Source organism: Salmo salar, chromosome ssa04 (genome assembly GCF_905237065.1).
Source record: "Salmo salar chromosome ssa04, Ssal_v3.1, whole genome shotgun sequence".
NCBI lineage: Eukaryota > Metazoa > Chordata > Actinopteri > Salmoniformes > Salmonidae > Salmo > Salmo salar.
Window position 1 is genome coordinate 10510545 of NC_059445.1, and position 22677 is coordinate 10533221.

The 22677-nt window shown below is 45.3% G+C and overlaps 1 protein-coding gene across 4 annotated transcripts in view; it reads right to left on the bottom strand.

The window, feature by feature from the left end:
• The window catches only part of LOC106602296 (proline-, glutamic acid- and leucine-rich protein 1), a 23069-nt gene extending 697 nt beyond the window's left edge, over positions 1-22372 (bottom strand). The window contains exons 1-7 of one of the 4 annotated variants that reach the window (XM_014194832.2): positions 21939-22371; positions 5047-5088; positions 4546-4597; positions 3956-4000; positions 2185-2332; positions 1705-1866; positions 1-926 (exon numbers count right to left, since the gene is read on the bottom strand). The exon at positions 1-926 is cut by the window's left edge and continues 693 nt beyond it. In XM_014194832.2, coding sequence (XP_014050307.1) covers positions 1-926; positions 1705-1866; positions 2185-2332; positions 3956-3973 — 1254 coding nt within the window. In that variant the 5' untranslated portion in view covers positions 3974-4000; positions 4546-4597; positions 5047-5088; positions 21939-22371. Of the gene's footprint in view, positions 927-1704; positions 1867-2184; positions 2333-3955; positions 4001-4539; positions 4598-5046; positions 5089-21938 lie in introns of those variants that run through there. The other 3 variants (XM_014194833.2, XM_045716450.1, XM_014194831.2) reach the window with 3 other exon arrangements.
• Between the last annotated feature and the right edge of the window lie 305 nt (positions 22373-22677).

The window sequence follows — 22677 nt, forward strand, 5'->3', positions numbered from 1 at the left end:
TTCCTCGCTCTTCACTTGGCAGCGGCACACTTCGATGCCGGAGTCGCCTGTGAGCCGGCGGTGACGGAAATGATCCTCATCCTCCTCTTCCTCCTCCTCTTCCTCTCTCCTCTCTTTCTCCACGGGCTCGAAGAAGTCCACATTGGTGGAGAAGAGGGCGTGTTTGGGGGGAGACTGGGTGGGCTTGGGGGGAGAGAGGATGGAAGGGCTCTGTCTTGCTGCGACCCCCCCTTCACTCAGGCCGCCCTCCACCCCTCTCTGCTCAGCCAGCACAGCCAGGGGGTCCATAAGGATGAGTGGAGGGAGTGGCGGATGATGTGAAGGAGGAAGTGGAGAGGGAGAAGATAGTTTGGGAGGGTGGAGAGTGGGAGGGAGAGGAGAAGACGCTGTGGGAGAAGGTGTAGGTAGAAGTTCAGGTGCAGGAGGGGGCAGAGGAGGAGGTGTATATCCTCCAGGAGACAAAGGGGACCTGGCAGACACAACTCCCTCCAGAGATGAACCCTCCCTGGGGAAGCCTCTCAGGACCTCCCCCCCTCCTCCTCCAACCTCGCTACCGGGCGTGGAGGCATGGCTGGTATTATCCGTCTCGTAGGTCACCTGGACAGAGAAGGAGGTGCTGGATGGGGAGGTGAGGAGTGAGCAGGACTCGCAGGAGCAGCTGGTGTAGTTGTCTGAACTCTGAGATGAGGTCAGGCCACCACCGGCACCGCTGGGGCCCGCCCTGGAGCTAACCAAATAGGAGGGAGGGCCGGGGGGTTGTTGCTGGTGGTGATGGGGGTAGGCTGAACCGTAAGGGGTGGCTGTGTAAGCGGTGGCGCCCCCCATCGCCCCCTGCAGAGCAAAGACGGAGCTGTAGGATGGAGGGGGTGAGGGGGGCTGGGCTGCCACCTCCTCATAGGACGGCAGCTTGAAGGAGGCCAGGAAACCTACAGTATAACACATGACAGATAATCAATTTCATCTCCTAACCACTAGGGTTAAATGAGCAGCAATAGGGACTGAGACACCAAGCTCCGAAATAGTAATTGTGCAGTGCATTCAAATGTCTTGTTTTTTTAATGATATTTCCACACTATGAGGTCGAAATGACACTCTGAAATTGAGAAAACTATGATAATGCCCTTTTTGTGTATGAGCTGTTTGAAAAAAAATCCTGGAATTTCAGCCTGTTCAGGTGAGATGGAGTTTTTGGCCCAGATCATGACATCAGAATCAGATCTGATTATTCTGACCAATGACTAGTCATCTTTTATTTGCATATGTATCCTCCTACTTTGAAGGGGTACGCGGGGTAGGCTCTAGAGTCTAGGTGCTCCTATCCGCCAGTCAGGGTTGTGTATGTAAATACTGTATATTAACATTTGTATCAACACGCCCACACGATCAGACTGAGCATTTCAATGGCAAAAGGAGGCTCAGGAAAACTAATTATACAAAAATATATCTGGAGTTTTTTACATTTGAAAATAAAATTAAGAAGACTGCATCGGGGCTTTAAATTGTACTTCCTTGACCTTCCCTGGCACAATGCAACCAATGGAATAGTCCCAAAAGTTCAAATCCAACCAATCTAGCACCCTAGACAGACTCAAGCAAATGAGCAAACATTTCAAAAACTATTTGAACCCAGGTCTGCTAATAAGACGATAAGGTGACGGTGACAATGAAAGGACCAGGGAGAGAGGCGACCGTAGCTATACGTACTGAGGTCCAACATGGACGCAGGGTAGTTGCAGGCTCCGTGATAGGCGATCAGGTTGATCTCCCTCTGTCTCTGCTGCTGCTGGACACGCAGCTTGGCCCGCCTGTGGCGGTAGGCACAGCAACAGCTGAACAGAATCACAATGGTCCACAGCAGCCAGAACCCTGCAGAATACAGACACACAGAGACACTGTCAATACTGAATTGAATTCAAGCAACTTTATTAATCCCAATTATTGAACAGCCTCTGGTAGCTATACTGTTGCATAATCACCTTGAAAAAGCTTTTATAAATTGTAATTTATTATACCATAATAAGACAAACCGTATACAGTTTGATCGGAGGACCAGCCTTAAGGGCTTGCTCATGTTAAACTCCCGATCTGGTCTGGTTACATACCACAATGCATCAGTATAGCTGTGTGACAGCAAATGCTGACAAGACAAGCCTCTTGGCTGGTACTCGACTGGTTGTTACTCACACCACAGCTCGTAGTAGTAGGTGCAGCATCCTGTCTCCCCACAGCAGTGGCCGGTCTCACACAGGTAGCCTGGGTTATTGTTGACACCAGGGCAGTACTTATGACTGAGCATGGGCTGGCTGCCTGAGCCAGCTTGGTCCTTCACCCCCTAGTGGACAAGACATGACATGACAACAACGTACATGGTAAACAACAACAACGTGGTTGTTTAGCTTGAGCAGGGTGTTTCTCAAATTTCCAGTTGTGGGGTTGGAGACGAGTACCCCCCAGGGTTGCACTTTTTTGTTCCAGCCCAGCACCATGTCATCTGATTTAGCTACTTAACTAGTCATCAAACCCTTGAATAGTTGAGTGGGTCAGAAAAATGTATTCATTACCTTTACTTAACCAGGTATACACAGCGCATTCGGAAAGTATTCAGACCCATTCCGTTTTTCCACATTTTCATACGTTACAGCCTTATTCTAAAATGGATTAAATAAAAACATTTCCTCATCAATCTACACACAATACCTCATAATGACAAAGTGAAAACAGGTTTTTAGAAATGTTAGAAACGTATAAAAAATATAAAACAGAAATACCTTATTTACATAAGTATTCAGACACTTTGTTATGAGACTCGAAATTGAACTCCGGTGCATCCTGTTTCCATTGATCATCCTTGAGATGTTTCGACAACTTGATTGGAGTCCACCAGTGGAAAATTCAATTGATTGGACATGATTTGGAAAAGCACACACCTGTCTATATAAGATCCCACAGTTGACAGTGCATGTCAGAGCAAAAACCAAGCCATGAGGTCGAAGGAATTGTCTGTAGAGCTCAGAGACAGGATTGTGTCGAGGCACAGATCTGGGGAAGGGTACCAAAAGATGTCTGCAGCATTGAAGGTCGCCATAAACACAGTGGCCTCCATCATTCTTAAATCGAAGAAGTTTAGAACCACCAAGACTCTTCCTAGAGCTGACCGTCCAGCCAAACTGAGCAATCGGGGGAGAAGGGCCTTCGTCAGGGAGGTGACCAAGAACCCGATGGTCACTCTGATTATGGAGAGTGGCCAGACAGAAGCCACTCCTCAGTAAAAGGCACATGACAGCCCGTTTGGAGTTTGGCAAAAGGCACCTAAAGGACTCTCAGACCATGAGAAACAAGATTCTCTAGTCTAATGAAACCAAGATTGAACTCTTTGGCCTGAATGACAATCGTCACGTCTAGAGGAAACCTGGCACCATCCCTATGGTGAAGCATGTTGGTGGCAGCATCATGCTGTGGGGATGTGTCCTTGGGTGGCCCAGCCATAGCCCGGACTTGAAACCGATCAAACATCTCTGGAGAGACCTGAAAATAACTGTGCAGCGACGCTCCCCATCCAACCTGACAGAGCTTGAGAGTATCTGCAGAGAAGAATGGGAGAAACTCCCCAAATACAGGTGTACCAAGCTGGTAGCGTCATTCCCAGGAAGACTCGAGGCTGTAATCACTGACAACGGTGCTTCAACAAAGTACTGCGTAAAGGGTCTGAATACTTATGTAAATGTTTTTATTTTTAATAAATTAGCAAACATTTCTAAAAACCTGTTTTTGCTTTGTCATTATGGGGTGTTGTGTGTAGATTGACGAGGGGGAATAACTATTTAATCCATTTTAGAATATGGCTGTAACGTAATAAAATGTGGAAAAGGTCAAGGCGTCTGAATACTTTCCAAATGCACTGTTTATTTTATTGAGAAACAGGAGATAGCAGACATAAACAGAATACATCTCTAACCTTGTTGATGGTTCCCATGTCTGAACCCTTTGGAGACACAGTCGTCTGCAATGAGAAAATAAACATTATCTAGGAAGTCTTAATCTGGTCTTTCCACACATTCATCATCGTTGACGTGTAATGTAAAACCGCTGAATCACTAGGCTACTGGTTTGACCACTTTGACCAAAACATCCACATGACCGTGGGCTAACAGGAGTGAAGACTGTGGGCTAGAAGGAGTGAAGACTGTGGGCTAGCAGGAGTGAAGACTGTGGGCTAGCAGGAGTGAAGACTGTGGGCTAGCAGGAGTGAAGACTGTGGGCTAGCAGGAGTGAAAACTGTGGGCTAGCAGGAGTGAAGACTGTGGGCTAGCAGGAGTGAAGACTGTGGGCTAGCAGGAGTGAAGACTGTGGGCTAGCAGGAGTGAAGCACTTAAAGGGATACTTCAGGATTTTGGCAATGAGGCCTGTTAGCTAAACCATAGTGGATATCATGCTGAAGATGCTCGTTATAGGTACATAAGTCAGAGGCTGGTTTACGTGTTAATTCAAGGTTAGTTAGCGTGTTAGTGATACCAGGAGAGGGTTTTGCAGTATACACACCCACACCTTTTCACAGGAGCTGGACAAACAGCAGATCCAATATGTAGAAACCCTGCAGCTTTGAGAGCAGGTAGCAACACAGTGTGAGATGGACATTCCTTGTTTTTTCAGAATGCTTGTTAGCCCTCTAGTGTCCTCCCATATCCCTTTCTCTCTTCACCCCTCCCTCTCTCTCTCTCTCCATCCCCCTTTTTCTTCATTTTGCTTGTTAACCCCCTAGTTCTCTCCATCCTCCCTCTTTTTTTTGCACTCCCTCCCCCCCTCCCTTGTCTTCAGATTCCTAGTTCATCTTCAGTGTTGTACTGTTATTAGCCCCCTATAGTTCCCTCCCTCCCCTACCCCTTTCCACCTCCCTCTCTCTCCCTCTCTCTCCCTCTGTCTACCTCTCTCCCAACCCTTTTCTTGTTAATCGTTTTCCTTGTTTGCCTCCTACCGCTAGTTCCTTTCTATGTGCTGTGTTGGTTGTTGTGAATGAATGACTGGGGATTGAAAGGTTAGACTCCTCACCTTAGCTGCTGGTCCTTCCAGCCCCTGCAGGGAGATGGTCATCTGAAGAGAGAACAGAGGGGGGGCAGAGTTAATACAGCTGACATTTACACAGGCAGAGCCAGACTGACTGACAGACAGGCTGCACATCAGAGAAAGAGAGGAATGGGAGAGAGAGAGAGAGAGGCCAACCCTTCGTTCTGTATTTACAGTTTAGCTAATAAATCGAATAAAACCTTGTCCAGTTCACTTAACATCTGTAACGCCTATAAGCCAATATTTAGTAGTCTGTTTTTTGGGTATATGGTCCCCCCAGTGCCAATATTTAGTAGTCTGTTTTTTGGGTACACGGTCCCCCCAGTGCCAATATTTAGTAGTCTGTTTTTTGGGTATACGATCCCCCCAGTACCAATATTTAGTAGTCTGTTTTTTGGGTATACGGTCCCCTCAGTACCAATATTTAGTAGTCTGTTTTTTGGGTATACGGTCCCCCCAGTACCAATATTTAGTAGTCTGTTTTTTGGGTATACGGTCCCCCCAGTACCAATATTTAGTAGTCTGTTTTTTGGGTATACAGTCCCCCCAGTGCCAATATTTAGTAGTCTGTTTTTTGGGTATACGGTCCCCCCAGTACCAATATTTAGTAGCCTGTTTTTTGGGTATACGGTCCCCCCAGTACCAATATTTAGTAGTCTGTTTTTTGGGTATACGGTCCCCCCAGTACCAATATTTAGTAGTCTGTTTTTTGGGTATACGGTCCCCCCAGTGGTACTATACACACACATTGGTTTATGTTTTGTATGTCCATTCTGTGAGCCATGTGGTTTGTGATTTTGCATGCAAATGTCACATCCATAACGCTGGAATTGCCCGTACCTGACCCCAATTCACCTGTGGATGTTCACCCATCCAGACAGCCTGACTGTGGATGTTCACCTATCCAGAGCCTGACTGTGGATGTTCACCTATCCAGACAGCCTGACTGTGGATGTTCACCTATACAGACAGCCTGACTGTGGATGTTCACCTATACAGACAGCCTGACTGTGGATGTTCACCTATACAGACAGCCTGACTGTGGATGTTCACCTATCCAGACAGCCTGACTGTGGATGTTCATCTATACAGACAGCCTGACTGTGGATGTTCACCTATCCAGACAGCCTGACTGTGGATGTTCACCTATACAGACAGCCTGACTGTGGATGTTCACCTATACAGACAGCCTGACTGTGGATGTTCACCTATCCAGACAGCCTGACTGTGGATGTTCACCTATCCAGACAGCCTGACTGTGGATGTTCACCTATCCAGACAGCCTGACTGTGGATGTTCACCTATCCAGACAGCCTGACTGTGGATGTTCACCTATCCAGACAGCCTGACTGTGGATGTTCACCTATCCAGACAGCCTGACTGTGGATGTTCACCTATCCAGACAGCCTGACTGTGGATGTTCACCTATCCAGACAGTCTGACTGTGTCAGTCTCTGTGTTAAATGTGTGTTATTTCTGTTACTGGGAAGGGAGTCTGGTAGCAAGTGTACAAAGGTGGTATGTGGTCTCCAATCAGCAGGCAGTAATCAGTATGCCCTATTTTCACTAGGTTCTCAAGGATACTCGCAGGACAAAAACTTTGTAACAGAAACTCTCCCTCTCTCTGTTTCTCTCTTTCTTTATCTCTCTCTTTCTCCATCTTTCTCTCTCTCCATCTTTCTATCCCTCTCTCTCTTCTCTTTCTTTATCTCTCTCTCTCTCTGTCTCTCTCTCTCCATCTTTCTCTCTCTCTGCTCAATAGGCCCCTAGTGAGATCCCAGACAGACAGCGCCTAAAAGATAAACTCTACAGGGCCACCACAGTCAACCCCCGACACACTCTCAACCAGATACACACAAACAAACAACCACTCAGTGTCCCTGCAGTGAAAGGGGACAACAAGGTACCCTGAGTCCAAAACAACCGTGATGTAATTTTCAGGTTATCATTTATCAATTTCCCTGTCTGGCGCCTCCTTACAGACAGACAGACAGACAGACAGACAGACAGACAGACAGACAGACAGACAGACAGACAGACAGACAGACAGACAGACAGACAGACAGACAGACAGACAGACAGACAGACAGACAGACAGACAGACAGACAGACAGGCCCTTACAGACAGACAGGCCCTTACAGACAGGGTTATGTTCAGTAGTAGAGCACATTTTGCAACGGAAAATGAAAATCTGTTCTTATTGAGCAAGTTTAGTTGGTACTAACTTCACTGATTGACTACAGTTAAAATATTTTATTCCTTACTGAACACGATCCAGCATTCACATGAACTGTGGAACAGGACAGTTCCTGTAAAAAGGATTAGTCCATAATCAAGTCAAAAGCACATATTGGCTAAAGGATTTGCATAACCAAAAAAGAGTAATGCGATTGTGATCACTTGTAAGCGTACTATCATCCCAGATACCAGAGTCCATCTGCAATTGAAATCAGTGAGCGAGCCCACTTCACGCTTACAATCCCCAGTTACAATACCTCCATTGTACTCGGCACGTCCACCTCAAACACACAACAGAATGCAACACAACACAACGCCTGTGTGTGTACATTTCAGACAGACAGGAGGACGGTTGCATAACAGTAAAAGAAAATGCCTACAGTGAGGGAAAAAAGTATTTGATCCCTGCTGATTTTGTACATTTGCCCAGTGACAAAGAAATGATCAGTCTATAATTTTAATGGTAGGTTTATTTGAACAGTGAGAGACAGAATAACAACAAAAAAATCCCGAAAAACGCATGTCAAAAATGTTATAAATTGATTTGCATTTTAACCTCTATGGGCTAGGCGGGACGAATTCATCCCACCTACGTAACAGCCACTTGAAGCCTGTGGCGCGATTTTCAAAACCTTAAAAATCCTATTACTTCAATTTCTCAAACATATGACTATTTTACAGCTATTTAAAGACAAGACTCTCGTTAATCTAACCACACTGTCCGATTTCAAAAAGGCTTTACAACGAAAGCAAAACATTAGATTATGTCAGCAGAGTACCAAGCCAGAAATAATCAGACACCCATTTTTCAAGCTAGCATATAACGTCACAAAAACCCAGAAGACAGCTAAATGCAGCACTAACCTTTGATGATCTTCATCAGATGACAACCCTAGGACATTATGTTATACAATACATGCATGTTTTGTTCAATCAAGTTCATATTTATATCAAAAACAGCTTTTTACATTAGCATGTGACGTTCAGAACTAGCATACTTCCGGGGAATTCGCTAACATTTAACTAAATTAGTCACGATAAACGTTCACAAAAAGCATAACAATTATTTTAAGAATTATAGATACAGACCTCCTCTATGCACTCGATATGTCCGATTTTAAAATAGCTTTTTGGTGAAAGCACATTTTGCAATATTCTAAGTACATAGCCCAGGCATCACGGGCTAGCTATTTAGACACCCGGCAAGTTTAGCACTCACCATAATCATATTTACTATTATAAAAGTTTGATTACCTTTTGTTGTCTTCGTCAGAATGCACTCCCAGGACTGCTACTTCAATAACAAATGTTGGTTTGGTCCAAAATAATCCATCGTTATATCCGAATAGCGGCGTTTTGTTTGTGCGTTCCAGACACTATCCAAAATGGTAAAGAAGGGTCGCGCGCATGGCGCAATTCGTGACAAAAAAATTCTAAATATTCCATTACCGTACTTCGAAGCATGTCAAACGCTGTTTAAAATCAATTTTTATGCCATTTTTCTCGTAGAAAAGCGATAATATTCCGACCGGGAATCTCCTTTTCGGCAAACAGAGGAAAAAATCACAAAGACGGGGGCGGTCAGGTCACGCGCCTAAGCCCAGAGTCCCTTGATCGGCCACTTGAGAAAGGCGATAATGTGTTTCAGCCTGGGGCTGGGATGACGACATTCAGGTTTTTCCCGGGCTCTGAGCGCCTATGGACGACGTAGGAAGTGTCACGTTAGAGCAGAGATCCTTAGTAAAAGATAGAGATGGCAAAGAAGTTCCAGAAATGTATGTAATAAGTATGTAATAAGTATATGCATATTCTAGTTACTGGGTAGGAGTGGTAACCAGATTAAATCGGGTACGTTTTTTATCCAGCCGTGTCAATACTGCCCCCTAGCCCTAACAGGTTAATGAGGGAAATAAGTATTTGACCCCCTCTCAATCAGAAAGATTTCTGGCTCCCAGTGTCACGATCTTCGTCGTCGGACGAAACAGAGAAATCATCGTCTGAGAAAGTGGACCAATACGCAGCGGGGTTATGTGTACTCATCTTCTTTATTTCTGGATAAGAAGGCAAACCGTAAACCAAAAACACGTACACAAGAAAATAACAAAAACAAGGACGAACAGTTTCACAGGCTATAATGACAACAGCAGTGTGAAATAAACAACAACCCACAAACCCCAGGTGAAAAACACACTCCTAATATATGACTCCCAATCAGGAACAACGATAACCAGCTGTTCCTGATCGGGAGCCACACAGACTAACAAAGAAACAGACATACTAGAAAAACCATACAACACAACCCTACTGCCACGTCCTGACCAAAATCTAATACAATTACTCCCTCTGCTGGTCAGGACGTGACACCCAGGTGTCTTTTATACAGGTAACGAGCTGAGATTGGGAGCACACTCTTAAAGGGAGTGCTCCTAATCGCAGCTTGTTTCCTGTATAAAAGACACCTGTCCACAGAAGCAATCAATCAATCAGATTCCAAACTCTCCACCATTGCCAAAACCAAAGAGCTCTCCAAGGATGTCAGGGACAAGATTGTAGACCTACACAAGGCTGGAATGGGCTACAAGACCATCGCCAAGCAGCTTGGTGAGAAGGTGACAACATTTGGTGCGATTATTCACAAATTGGAAGAAACACAAAAGAACTGTCAATCTCCCTCGGCCTGGGGCTCCATGCAAGATCTCACCTCGTGGAGTTGCAATGATCATGAGAACGGTGAGGAATCAGCCCAGAACTACACGGGAGGATCTTGTCAATGATCTCAAGGCAGCTGGGACCATAGTCACCAAGAAAACAATTGGTAACACACTACGCTGTGAAGGACTGAAATCCTGCAGCACCCGCAAGGTCCCCCTGCTCAAGAAAGCACATATACATGCCCATCTGAAGTTTGCCAATGAACATCTGAATGATTCAGAGTACAACTGGGTGAAAGTGTTGTAGTCAGATGAGACCAAAATGGAGCTCTTTGGCATCAACTCAACTCGCCGTGTTTGGAGGAGGATGAATGCTGCCTTATGACCCCAAGAACACCATCCCCACCGTCAAACATGGAGGTGGAAACATTATGCTTTGGGGGTGTTTTTCTGCTAAGGGGACAGGACAACTTCACCGCATCAAAGGGACGATGGACGGGGCCATGTACCGTCAAATCTTGGGTGAGTACCAACCTCCTTCCCTCAGCCAAGGCATTGAAAATGGGTCGTGGATGGGTATTCCAGCATAACAATGACCCAAAACACACGGCCAAGGCAACAAAGGAGTGGCTCAAGAAGAAGCACATTAAGGTCCTGGAGTGGCCTAGCCAGTCTCCAGACCTTAATCCCATAGAAAATCTGTGGAGGGAGCTGAAGGTTCGAGTTGCCAAACGTCAGCCTCGTAACCTTAATGACTTAATGAAGATCTGCAAACAGGATTGGGACAAAATCCCTCCTGAGATGTGTGCAAACCTGGTGGCCAACTACAAGAAACGTCTGACCTCTGTGATTGCCAACAAGGGTTTTGCCACCAAGTACTAAGTCATGTTTTGCAGAGGGGTCAAATACTTATTTCCCTCATTAAAATGCAAATCAATTTATAACATTTTTGACATGCGTTTTTCTGGATTTCTTTGTTGTTATTCTGTCGCTCACTGTTCAAATAAATCTACCACTAAAATTATAGACTGATCATTTCTTTGTCAGTGGGCAAACGTACAAAATCAGCAGGGGATCAAATACTTTTTTCCCTCACTGTATCTGTTTAGTGTTGCAGTGGGCTGCGTGGGTCCAGCCACAGAGGACACAATGCTCGCATGGATGGAGACAGTGGGCTTTTTTTTACACCCGACTCAGTCTGACCGGATGGCATGTCACCAAAAATGCAAATGAGCAGTCAGCCTTTTGTCAGCTGACGGTGGGTCTCTGTTGGCCAGGCTGCACTGGGCACTGCATCTCTCTCCCCAACACTGCATCTCTCTCCTTAATACTGCATATCTCTCCCCAACACTGCATCTCTCTCCCTAATACTGCATCTCTCTCCCCAACACTGCATCTCTCTCCCAACACTGCATCTGTCTCCCTAATACTGCATCTCTCTCCCCAACACTGCATCTCTCTCCCTAATACTGCATCTCTCTCCCTAATACTGCATCTCTCTCCCAACACTGCATCTCTCTCCCTAATACTGCATCTCTCTCCCCAACACTGCATCTCTCTCCCTAATACTGCATCTCTCTCCCCAACACTGCATCTCTCTCCCAACACTGCATCTCTCTCCCTAATACTGCATCTCTCTCCCCAACACTGCATCTCTCTCCCCGACACTGCATCTCTCTCCCTAATACTGCATCTCTCTCCCTAATACTGCATCTCTCTCCCTAATACTGCATCTCTCTCCCAACACTGCATCTCTCTCCCTAATACTGCATCTCTCTCCCTAATACTGCATCTCTCTCCCAACACTGCATCTCCCTCCCCAACACTGCATCTCCCTCCCCAACACTGCATCTCCCTCCCCAACACTGCATCTCCCTCCCCAACACTGCATCTCTCTCCCCAACACTGCATCTCTCTCCCCAACATGGCATCTCTCTCCCTAATACTGCATCTCTCTCCCCAACACTGCATCTCTCTCCCCAACACTGCATCTCTCTCCCTAATACAGCATCTCTCTCCCCAACACTGCATCTCTCTCCCCAACACTGCATCTCTCTCCCCAACACTGCATCTCTCTCCCCAACACTGCATCTCTCTCCCCAACACTGTTTGAACTCACACATAGATTTGGTACTAGGCCTATCATCCGAGCCTGCACTGTATTGGAGTCATCCCATAATCACCCATAAGCACATTGCATAATGGAGCCCCAATCGCATACTAGATCAGGGTTATTCAACCTAAACGAGGTCCAGAGCCTGCTGGTTTTCTGTTCTACCTGATAATTAATTGCACCCACCTGGTGTCCCAGGATTAGAGGGGAACAATGAAAAAAAGCAGTGGAACTGTCTTGAAGGTCCAGAGTGTAGTTTGAGGGTACTAGTGCAGGCTAACAGAAACTAGTCAGTAGCGAAGGACAATGACTGATTTCAAATCAGTTAGTTAGGGAAATCCTCCATGTTAACCTTCACACAGTCAAAACTGTAGCTACTCTACATGTCTCACTACTACACTTAAATGTAAATGTACACCCTACTACACCCTACTACACCCTACTACACACTACTACACACTATTATAAACTACTACACACTAATACACACTACTGCACACTACTACACATTATTACAAACTACTACACACTATTACAAACTACTACACACTACTTCACACTATTACAAACTACTACACACTATTACAAATTATTACACACTATTACACCCTACTACACCCTACTACACACTATTATAAACTACTACACACTACTACACACTGCTGCACACTACTACACATTATTACAAACTACTACACACTATTACAAACTACTACACACTACTACACACTATTATAAACTACTACACACTATTACAAACTACTACACACTACTACACACTATTACAAACTACTACACACTACTACACACTATTATAAACTACTACACACTACTGCACACTACTACTACACATTATTACAAATTACTACACACTATTACAAACTACTACACACTACTTCACACTATTACAAACTACTACACACTACTACACACTATTACAAACTACTACACACTATTACACCCTACTACACACTACTACACACTATTACACACTACTACACACTATGACACACTATAACACACTACTACACACTATTACACACTACTACACACTACTACACACTATTACACCCTACTACACACTACTACACACTATTACACACTATTACCCACTACTACACACTATTACAAACTACTACACACTATTAAACACTATTACACATTACTACACACTATTACCCACTACTACACACTATTCCACACTATTTCAAACTACTACACACTACACACACTATTACACACTACTACACACTACTACACACTATTACACACAACTACACACAATTACAAAATACTACACACTACTACACACTACTACGCACTATTACACATTACTACGCACCTCGACAAACTACTACACACTATTATGCACTACTACACATTACTACACACTACTAAAAACTAGTACATACTACTACACATTACTACACACTACTACACACTACTACACACTATTACACCCTATCAGGGTTGACCCAGAGTCCTCCTAGTAGTCTCCATCCATCCAACTCCTGCTGCTCTCTAACAAAGTGAGGCACTGCAGCAGCAGTAGAGTACAGGGGGAGGACAAGCAGCTGGCATCTGTGCCAGGTATTGATCAAACAGTAGCAGAGCAACACACACACACACACACACACACACACACACACACACACACACACACACACACACACACACACACACACACACACACACACACACACACACACACACACAGAGAGAGACACACACAGCAGTAGCAGAGGAGTGTGAGACTAGTTTGGGATAAACATTACACAGGCAGCTCCGGACTGGAAACCTCACTCCGTCAACGGCAGGACCACTAACAGCAGATGTCAGCCTGGTTAGAGGAGTGAAGATAGTAATGTACAGTTACTGGACAGTGTGAACGGAATACCAGAGATTTTACAAAACATCTAGATAATCTTGTATCCCGTTGTTTGGTCACACTTTATTTGGATAGTTCCCTATATGTGTTCTACAGATCTATCAACAAACTATCAACTGTAACTCTGTTGATGGTCAACAGTTTAAAAGTTATGGTTGGGGTCAGGTTCAGGGTTAGAGTAAGATGTATCCCAACACATTGGAAATTGTGATTGGCTGAGAGAGGGAAAAAGAAGAAGAAATGCTCTTTAGGCTGGTTGCAACTTATACCAGTCCATCTTGACACAACAAGGATGAAGACTGCAGTATTGACAGTTTGATGCGATTAGCACTGAGAGCAAGAGAGATGTTGTCAACAGTGTCAGCAGGACTGTCAACTGGTTGCTGTAGAATTGAGTATAAGACCTACTGTATCTGACTGGGAGTATGAGACCTACTGTATCTGACTGGGAGTATACGACCTACTGTATCTGACTGGGAGTATGAGACCTACTGTATCTGACTGGGAGTATGAGACCTACTGTATCTGACTGGGAGTATGAGACCTACTGTATCTGACTGGGAGTATAAGACCTACTGTATCTGACTGGGAGTATGAGACCTACTGTATCTGACTGGGAGTATGAGACCTACTGTATCTGACTGGGAGTATAAGACCTACTGTATCTGACTGGGAGTATGAGACCTACTGTATCTGACTGGGAGTATGAGACCTACTGTATCTGACTGGGAGTATGAGACCTACTGTATCTGACTGGGAGTATGAGACCTACTGTATCTGACTGGGAGTATGAGACCTACTGTATCTGACTGGGAGTATACGACCTACTGTATCTGACTGGGAGTATAAGACCTACTGTATCTGACTGGGAGTATGAGACCTACTGTATCTGACTGGGAGTATGAGACCTACTGTATCTGACTGGGAGTATGAGACCTACTGTATCTGACTGGGAGTATGAGACCTACTGTATCTGACTGGGAGTATGAGACCTACTGTATCTGACTGGGAGTATGAGACCTACTGTATCTGACTGGGAGCATAATTCCTACTGTATCTGACTGTGAGTATGAGACCTACTGTATCTGACTGGGAGTATGAGACCTACTGTATCTGACTGGGAGTATGAGACCTACTGTATCTGACTGGGAGTATACGACCTACTGTATCTGACTGGGAGTATAAGACCTACTGTATCTGACTGGGAGTATGAGACCTACTGTATCTGACTGGGAGTATGAGACCTACTGTATCTGACTGGGAGTATGAGACCTACTGTATCTGACTGGGAGTATAAGACCTACTGTATCTGACTGGGAGTATAAGACCTACTGTATCTGACTGGGAGTATAATTCCTACTGTATCTGACTGGGAATATGAGTGCTACTGTATCTGACTGGGAGTATGAGACCTACTGTATCTGACTGGGAGTATGAGACCTACTGTATCTGACTGGGAGTATGAGACCTACTGTATCTGACTGGGAGTATGAGACCTACTGTATCTGACTGGGAGTATAAGACCTACTGTATCTGACTGGGAGTATGAGACCTACTGTATCTGACTGGGAGTATGAGACCTACTGTATCTGACTGGGAGTATGAGACCTACTGTATCTGACTGGGAGTATACGACCTACTGTATCTGACTGGGAGTATGAGACCTACTGTATCTGACTGGGAGTATGAGACCTACTGTATCTGACTGGGAGTGATCGGCAACAACAACTCAGTAAATGCATTTCACTGGCGAATGGAGGGGATTTCAGGCAGACAAACAGTCTTATCTACAGGAAGAGAAGTCTTGTAATATCACAGGCCTCCACTCTGCTGTAAAGTTGAGAGTCTGTGGTTTTGCCCACCACATCATACATCATACATTACTAGATCTGAAGAGGTCATTCAATCATCCCCCGAGACCATGTTAAAAACCACCAGACACCTCTACTACAAGTTGTAGATGTCTCCCACACTAACACCTAACCACGGCGCAAAGCCACAGACAGACAGCGAGACAAACAGCTTAACACACTTCCTCACTTCCTGCCTGTTCACCAGTGTGTGTGTGTGTGTGTGTGTGTGTGTGTGTGTGTGTGTGTGTGTGTGTGTGTGTGTGTGTGTGTGTGTGTGTGTGTGTGTGTGTGTGTGTGTGTGTGTGTGTGTGTGTGTGTGTGTGTTGCTGGGTTAGATAACGGCAGCGCTGGCCTTGTGAGATATGATGGTCCTGTAAAGAGAGTAAGAAAACAAGCCAGACTGAGGGGAGACACAGTTAACCCAGGCACCTCTTACACAATAGGCTATACACTCAGAAACAAAGGTGCTATCTAGAACCTGAAATGGTTCTCTGGCTGTCCCCATAGGAGAACCCTTTGAATCCATGTACAGAAAACCCTTTCCACAGAGGGTTCTACCTGGAACCAAAAAGGGTTCTCCTATGGGGACAGCCGAAGAACCCTTTTGGAACCCTTTTTTCTATTAGCTAAAGTGACCGCAGGAGCATCCTGGACAGATATAAAGGAGCTGGCAAAAGAGACCATTAGCTAAGACCACTTAAACAGTGACCGATGGAAGTTATGAAGAAACATTGTCCTCCTCAACAGATATATTATTATCATCAGAAGGTAAATGGTTAGGAACGTTCATAGCACAATGCCTGATGGACAGTCGACAGTGTGTGTGTGTGTGTGTGTGTGTGTGTGTGTGTGTGTGTGTGTGTGTGTGTGTGTGTGTGTGTGTGTGTGTGTGTGTGTGTGTGTGTGTGTGTGTGTGTGTGTGTGGGCAATTCAGCTATGATAGTAGACACCTACAATATCTGAGTTTTCTTCTTAGTGAGTGTATTCAATAGGATAACTTTTTTAACATACACACTAACAGATGAATAATACCCGCTACAACTAAGCCTACAATCAATGTAAAGATCATCTTGAGAACGGTAATTGCACATATTCTTGTAGCTGAATTGTTCTGTATATACAGTGTGTTTAGCCATGCAGGGAAGACCTCTAGGCCTATACAGGGCCGGATTAAAAAATCATAGGCCCCGGGGCTTAGTTTTTTTTATAGCCCCCTGCCCCGCCGCCATCCTACCCATTGCCCTTCTATGGATTATATGTCTATGGTCACATAGCAACAAGCTGGAGCTGATATTTGGTGCGAATGTTGCCCATACTGTGGTTTCCCGACTGTAGGCATACCGGTAACTGCCAAAATAAAGGAAACACTTGAGTAAATAAGGGATACAGAATATATGTTATGGTGTTGGTTTAGGTCCACTTGTAGAATCTATGCCAAGGTGCATTGAAGCTGTTCTGGCTTGTGGTGGCCCAAAACCCTATTAAGACACTTTATGTGTCACGTCCTGACCATAGAAAGCTTTTATTTTCTATGGTAGAGTAGGTCAGGGCGTGACAGGGGATTTTGTCTAGTTTATTTTTTTCTATGTTGATTCTAGTTAATTTTTTCTATGTTGGGGGTTTTGTCTAGTTTATGTATTTCTATGTGGGGTTCTAGTTTCTGTATTTCTATGTTGTTTTTTGGGGGATGATCTCCAATTAGATGCAGCTGGTGATCGTTGTCTCTAATTGGGGATCATATTTAGGTTGTTGTTTTTCCCACTAGGTTTTGTGGGAGATTATTTTGAGTAAGTGAATGTTGCACCTCTTCGTCACGGTTTGTTGTTTTGTTTATTTGTATGTCTTGCATAGTTTCACAGTTATAATAAAATGTGGAACGATACACACGCTGCGCCTTGGTCCCATTCTTCAGACAGACGTGACAGAATCTCCCACCACCAACACAGGACCAAGCAGTGTACCCAGAAGGTAATGGCATCCTGGTCTTATGAGGAGATTAGGAGGAGTATATCCGGGGCTTGGGATGAAATAGTGGCAGGAGACAAGAGCCTGCCAGGGAAGCAGGTGGAAGCAGAGAAGGAGGGACAGCTACGAAGTCGTGAAGGAAGGCCACAGAAACTCCAATAATTTTTTTGGGGGGGGCACATGGAGCAGTCGGCGGAGCCGAGGAGTGAACCAGAGCCAATCCGGGAGAAGAGGGAGAATTTGGAGAAGAGAGAAATGGGAGAGTTGTTGAGTTGGTGGAGGATGCACACATTTTTCCCAAAGGAACGTGTTGTCAGTTTGGTGCCACCTGAGTCAGCTCCCCGTACTCGTCCTGAGAAGTGTGTTGAAGTTCCGGAAGAATTGATACCGGCTATACGCACCAGGTCTCCAGTACGTCTCAACAGCCCGGTACGTCCTGTGCCTGCTCCTCGCATTCGCCCTGAAATGTGTGTCACCAGTCTGGTGCCACCTGTCCCGGCTCCACGCACTAGGCCTTCAGTGCGCCTGCCCAGTCCGGTGTGTCCTGTTCCTGCTCTCCGCACTGGCCCTGAGGTGCGTGTTACCAGTCTGGCGCCACCTGTGCCAGCCCCACGCATCAGGCCTCCAGTGCACCTTCCCGTTCCAGAGCTTCTGGCGACAGTTCCCAGTCCAGAGCTTCCGGCGACAGTTCCCAGTCCAGAGCTTCCGGCGACAGTTCCCAGTCCAGAGCTTCCGGCGACAGTTCCCAGTCCAGAGCTTCCGGTGACAGTTCCCAGTCCAGAACCTCCTGAGACGGCGGCCTGCAGTCCGGAACCTCCTGAGACGGCGGCCTGCAGTCCGGAACCTCCTGAGATGGCCGCCTGCAGTCCAGAGTCTCCGGCGGCGGTCTGCATTCCAGAGTCTCCGGCGATGTTTCAGAGGTCCGGTGACACAAAAGCGGAGGGATCAGCTGGCGGAGCGGGGGCTACGCCCCGAACCGGAGCCACCTCCTATGCTGGCGGATAAGCAGGATGTGAGGGTTCTTCGTCCCGCACCAGAACCGCCTCCGATGCAGGAGGATCCGCGGGATGTGAAGGTTCTTCGTCCTGCACCAGAGCCGCCACCGACATTAGACACCGACCCTAACCCTCCCTGTTTTTTTGTTGTTGTTTAAGGTTGTGCGTTCGGAGTCCGCACCTTTGGGGGGGTACTGTCATGTTCTGACCATAGAAAGCTTTTATTTTCTATGGTAGAGTAGGTCAGGGCGTGACAGGGGGTTTTGTCTAGTTTATTTATTTCTATGTTGGTTCTAGTTTCTTCTTTCTATGTTTTTTTGGGGGGATGATCTCCAATTAGAGGCAGCTGGTCATCGTTGTCTCTAATTGGGGATCATATTTAAGTTGTTGTTTTTCCCACTAGGTTTTGTGGGAGATAATATTTTGAGTAAGTGTATGTTGCACCTCTTTGTCACGGTTTGTTGTTTTGTTTATTAGTTTATTTGTATGTCTTGCATAGTTTCACAGTTATAATAAAATGTGGAACGATACACATGCTGCGCCTTGGTCCCATTCTTCAGACAGATGTGACATTATGTTGGTGTTTCCTTCATTTTGGCAGATACCTGTATGTGCTTTATTGAGATAAACTGTTGATTCTCTGGGGCTAAATTATGCTCTCTGGTGTATTTTGAACATTGAGAGTAGGCTCCTGTGGTTGTATAAAAATGACATCATTTGTTTTTTGTTGCTGTTTGTTTTGCCTCTTGGGCCACCTATGATTTTGGGCCCAGACCATTATTCACACAATTGACCAGTCACATTTAATTATAATGCAGTTTACTTAAATGTACATAATAATCAGTTACCCAATCAAGGCAGGGCCCCCCAGTTACCCACGTGTCCCCCTACCTCCTGTCCTCCCCATCTGATGATTAGCAGAGTGGCAGCAGAATGCAGCAGGCTGTCCACACTCATTGAGAGTGGGCTCCTGAGTCTTCCTGTGGTTGGCGGTTTAAGAAATACACTACATATATAGTGTATACAGTGCATTCGGAAAGTATTCAGACCCCTTGACTTTTCCCACATTTTGTTAGGTTACAGCTTTACTCTACAATTGGTGATTTTTTTTCATCATAAATCTACACATAATACTCCATAATAACAAAGCAAAAACAGTTTATTTTGCTAATTTATAAAAAAATTAAAAACTGATTTACATAAGTATTCAGACCCTTTACTCAGTTCTTTGTTGAAGCACCTTTGGCAGCAAATACAGCCTCGAGTCTTCTTGGCTATGACTCTATAAGCTTGGCACACCTGTATTTGGGGAGTTTCTCCCATTCTTCAAGTCCCGGCTCTGGCTGGGTCTCTCAAGGATATTCAGAGACTTGTCCTGAAGCCACTCCTGCGTTGTCTTGGCTGTGTGCTTAAGGTCGTTGTCCTGTTGGAAGATGAACCTTCAGCACTGTCTGAGGTCCTGAGCACTCTGGAGCATGTTTTCATCAAGGATCTCTCTGTACTTTGCTCCGTTCATCTTTGCCTTGATCCTGACTAGTCTCCCAGTCCCTGCCCCTGAAAAACACCCCCACAGCATGATGCTGCCACCACCATGCTTCACCATAGAGATGGTGCCAGGTTTCCTCCAGATGTGACGCTTGGCATTCAGGCCAAAGAGTTCAATCTTGGTTTCATCAGACCAGAGAATCTTGTTTCTCATGGTCTGAGAGTCTTTAGGTGCCTTTTGGCAAACCCCAAGTGGGCTGTCATGTGCCTTTTACTGAGGAGTGGCTTCCATCTGGCCACTCTACCATAAAGGCCTGATTGGTGGAGTGCTGCAGAGATGGTTGTCCTTCTAGAAGGTTCTCCCATCTCCACAGAGGAACTCTAAAGCTCTGTCAGAGTGACCATCGGGTTCTTGGTCACCTCCCTGACCAAGGCCCGTCTCCCCTGATTGCTCAGTTTGGACGGGCGGCCAGCTCTAGGAAGAGTCTTGGTGGTTCTAAACTTCTTCCATTTAAGAATGATGGAGGTCACTGTGTTCTTGGGGACCTTCAATGCTGCAGACATTTTATGGTAACCTTCCCCAGATCTGTGCCTTGACACAATCCTGTCTCTGAGCTCTACAGACAATTCCTTCGACCTCTTTGGTTTGATTTTGCTCTGACATGCACTGTCAACTGTGGGACCTTATATAGACAGGTGTGTGCCTTTTCAAATCATATCCAATCAATTGAATTTACCACAGGTGGACTCCAATCAAGTTGTAGAAACATCAAAAGGATGCACCTGACCTCAATTTTGAGTCTCATAGAAAAGGGTCTGAATACTTATATAAGTAAGGTATTTCTGTTTTTCATTTTAATAAATGTGCAAAAAAATATAAAAACCTGTTTTCGCGTTGCCATTATGGGGTATTGTGTGTAGATTGCTGTGGATTTTATTTTATTTTATGCATTTTCGAATAAGGCTGTAAAGTAACAAAATGTCAAGGGGTCTGAATACTTTCCGAAGGCACTGTATTTCCTTCATAGTTGTAGTTTTTTGTTGCCCCTGTGGCCCCCCACGGGCCTGGGCCCAGGGGCTTCAGCCCTGGTAAACCCCTACATTATCCCGGCCCTTGGCCTATAGCTCATTGAATCAGCACTATAGTATTTCACCATTGGCAGAGGGGTTATAAATTACCTTTATTATGCGGGGTCGGGAGCTAAAAGCACTTTTAATTATGGGCTGTGTAAAATTGAGGTCATTCTTTGGTGCATTACAGCAAATTAATTTCCAGACAAAGAGATGAGGAAATCAACTTTCAGATATCAGCAACACATCTTAAATTAAAACATAAATGAAAGGATAAGCATGTGTGCTGTACAACAAGTCTATTTATGCTCAAAAAGCCTGATTTAGAAAAACTTGAACTTCAGACTGCCCATAAAATCTTAGTCTTGTGAAGCCTAAATATTTGTTGCAATATCAATTGAATTATTTCCAACAATAACAGATATCCACTGAATCGACGGTATGACAACAAATCCGTGCAATCTAGGAACATTGCTTAGAAAACATCACAACGGCATACACAGTAGCATAATACCCCTGCAGTATAATATTGCCCAGTTGTTGACAAAATCACCATAACTCACAGCAATCATATCAAGCGAAGATGTTGATAATACAAAATCTGTAAGTCAACATACCGCCTCTGCTTTGAGTCCTAGGCAGAACGTCAACGTTTTCTCTGGATCCATGGCCAGGGGAAGCAGAGATTTAGAACGACAACAGAGAGAGAGAGAGAGAGAGAGTGGAAAACACAGAGGACTGGGATCTATTTTATTGTGCTAAGCCCCCATCTCTCTCCCACACTGAATCCACAGCACAGCAGCCTGCTGCTCCGCCATTCCCCGCGCGGAGAGAACGCCCCTCCCCGAATCCGATACTATCGGGGATACCGCCGCGGCCAATCCAAAAATGGTACAGGCAGCGCGATATCGACAAGGGAAGGGAAGCGTCCCAATGGCAAACGGCGCTCAGGTGTTTTCTCTTCCAGCTCGTGGGAAGATGGAGGAGTGAGGATTCAAGTTTTCTTTTTTTCCTCGTTAGTGGTACGGGGGCGCTCTTTAAATGATGTCATGTAATTCCAGCCCTCTCAAAGTAGGAAAAGAGGAGAGGGCTGTGCAGATGATTGGACGTCGCCGGTCTATCTCCGGTTCCTGGCAACAGCCGCAGAGGCTGAGAAAGCGATGGCTGCTTAGTAGAGCTCCGTTTTAAACGACTTTTATTCCAAATGCAATGTTCTTGCATTGTGTAGATTTGCAAGCAACGTATTTTCTATTTATTTTTATAGGGGCCTAATTGTTTCAGCCACCATGAGGGGTAGAGATGGGGTAGGGATGCTTGGCCAAGGTCATCCGATAAAGACATGCATGTTGAAATAGA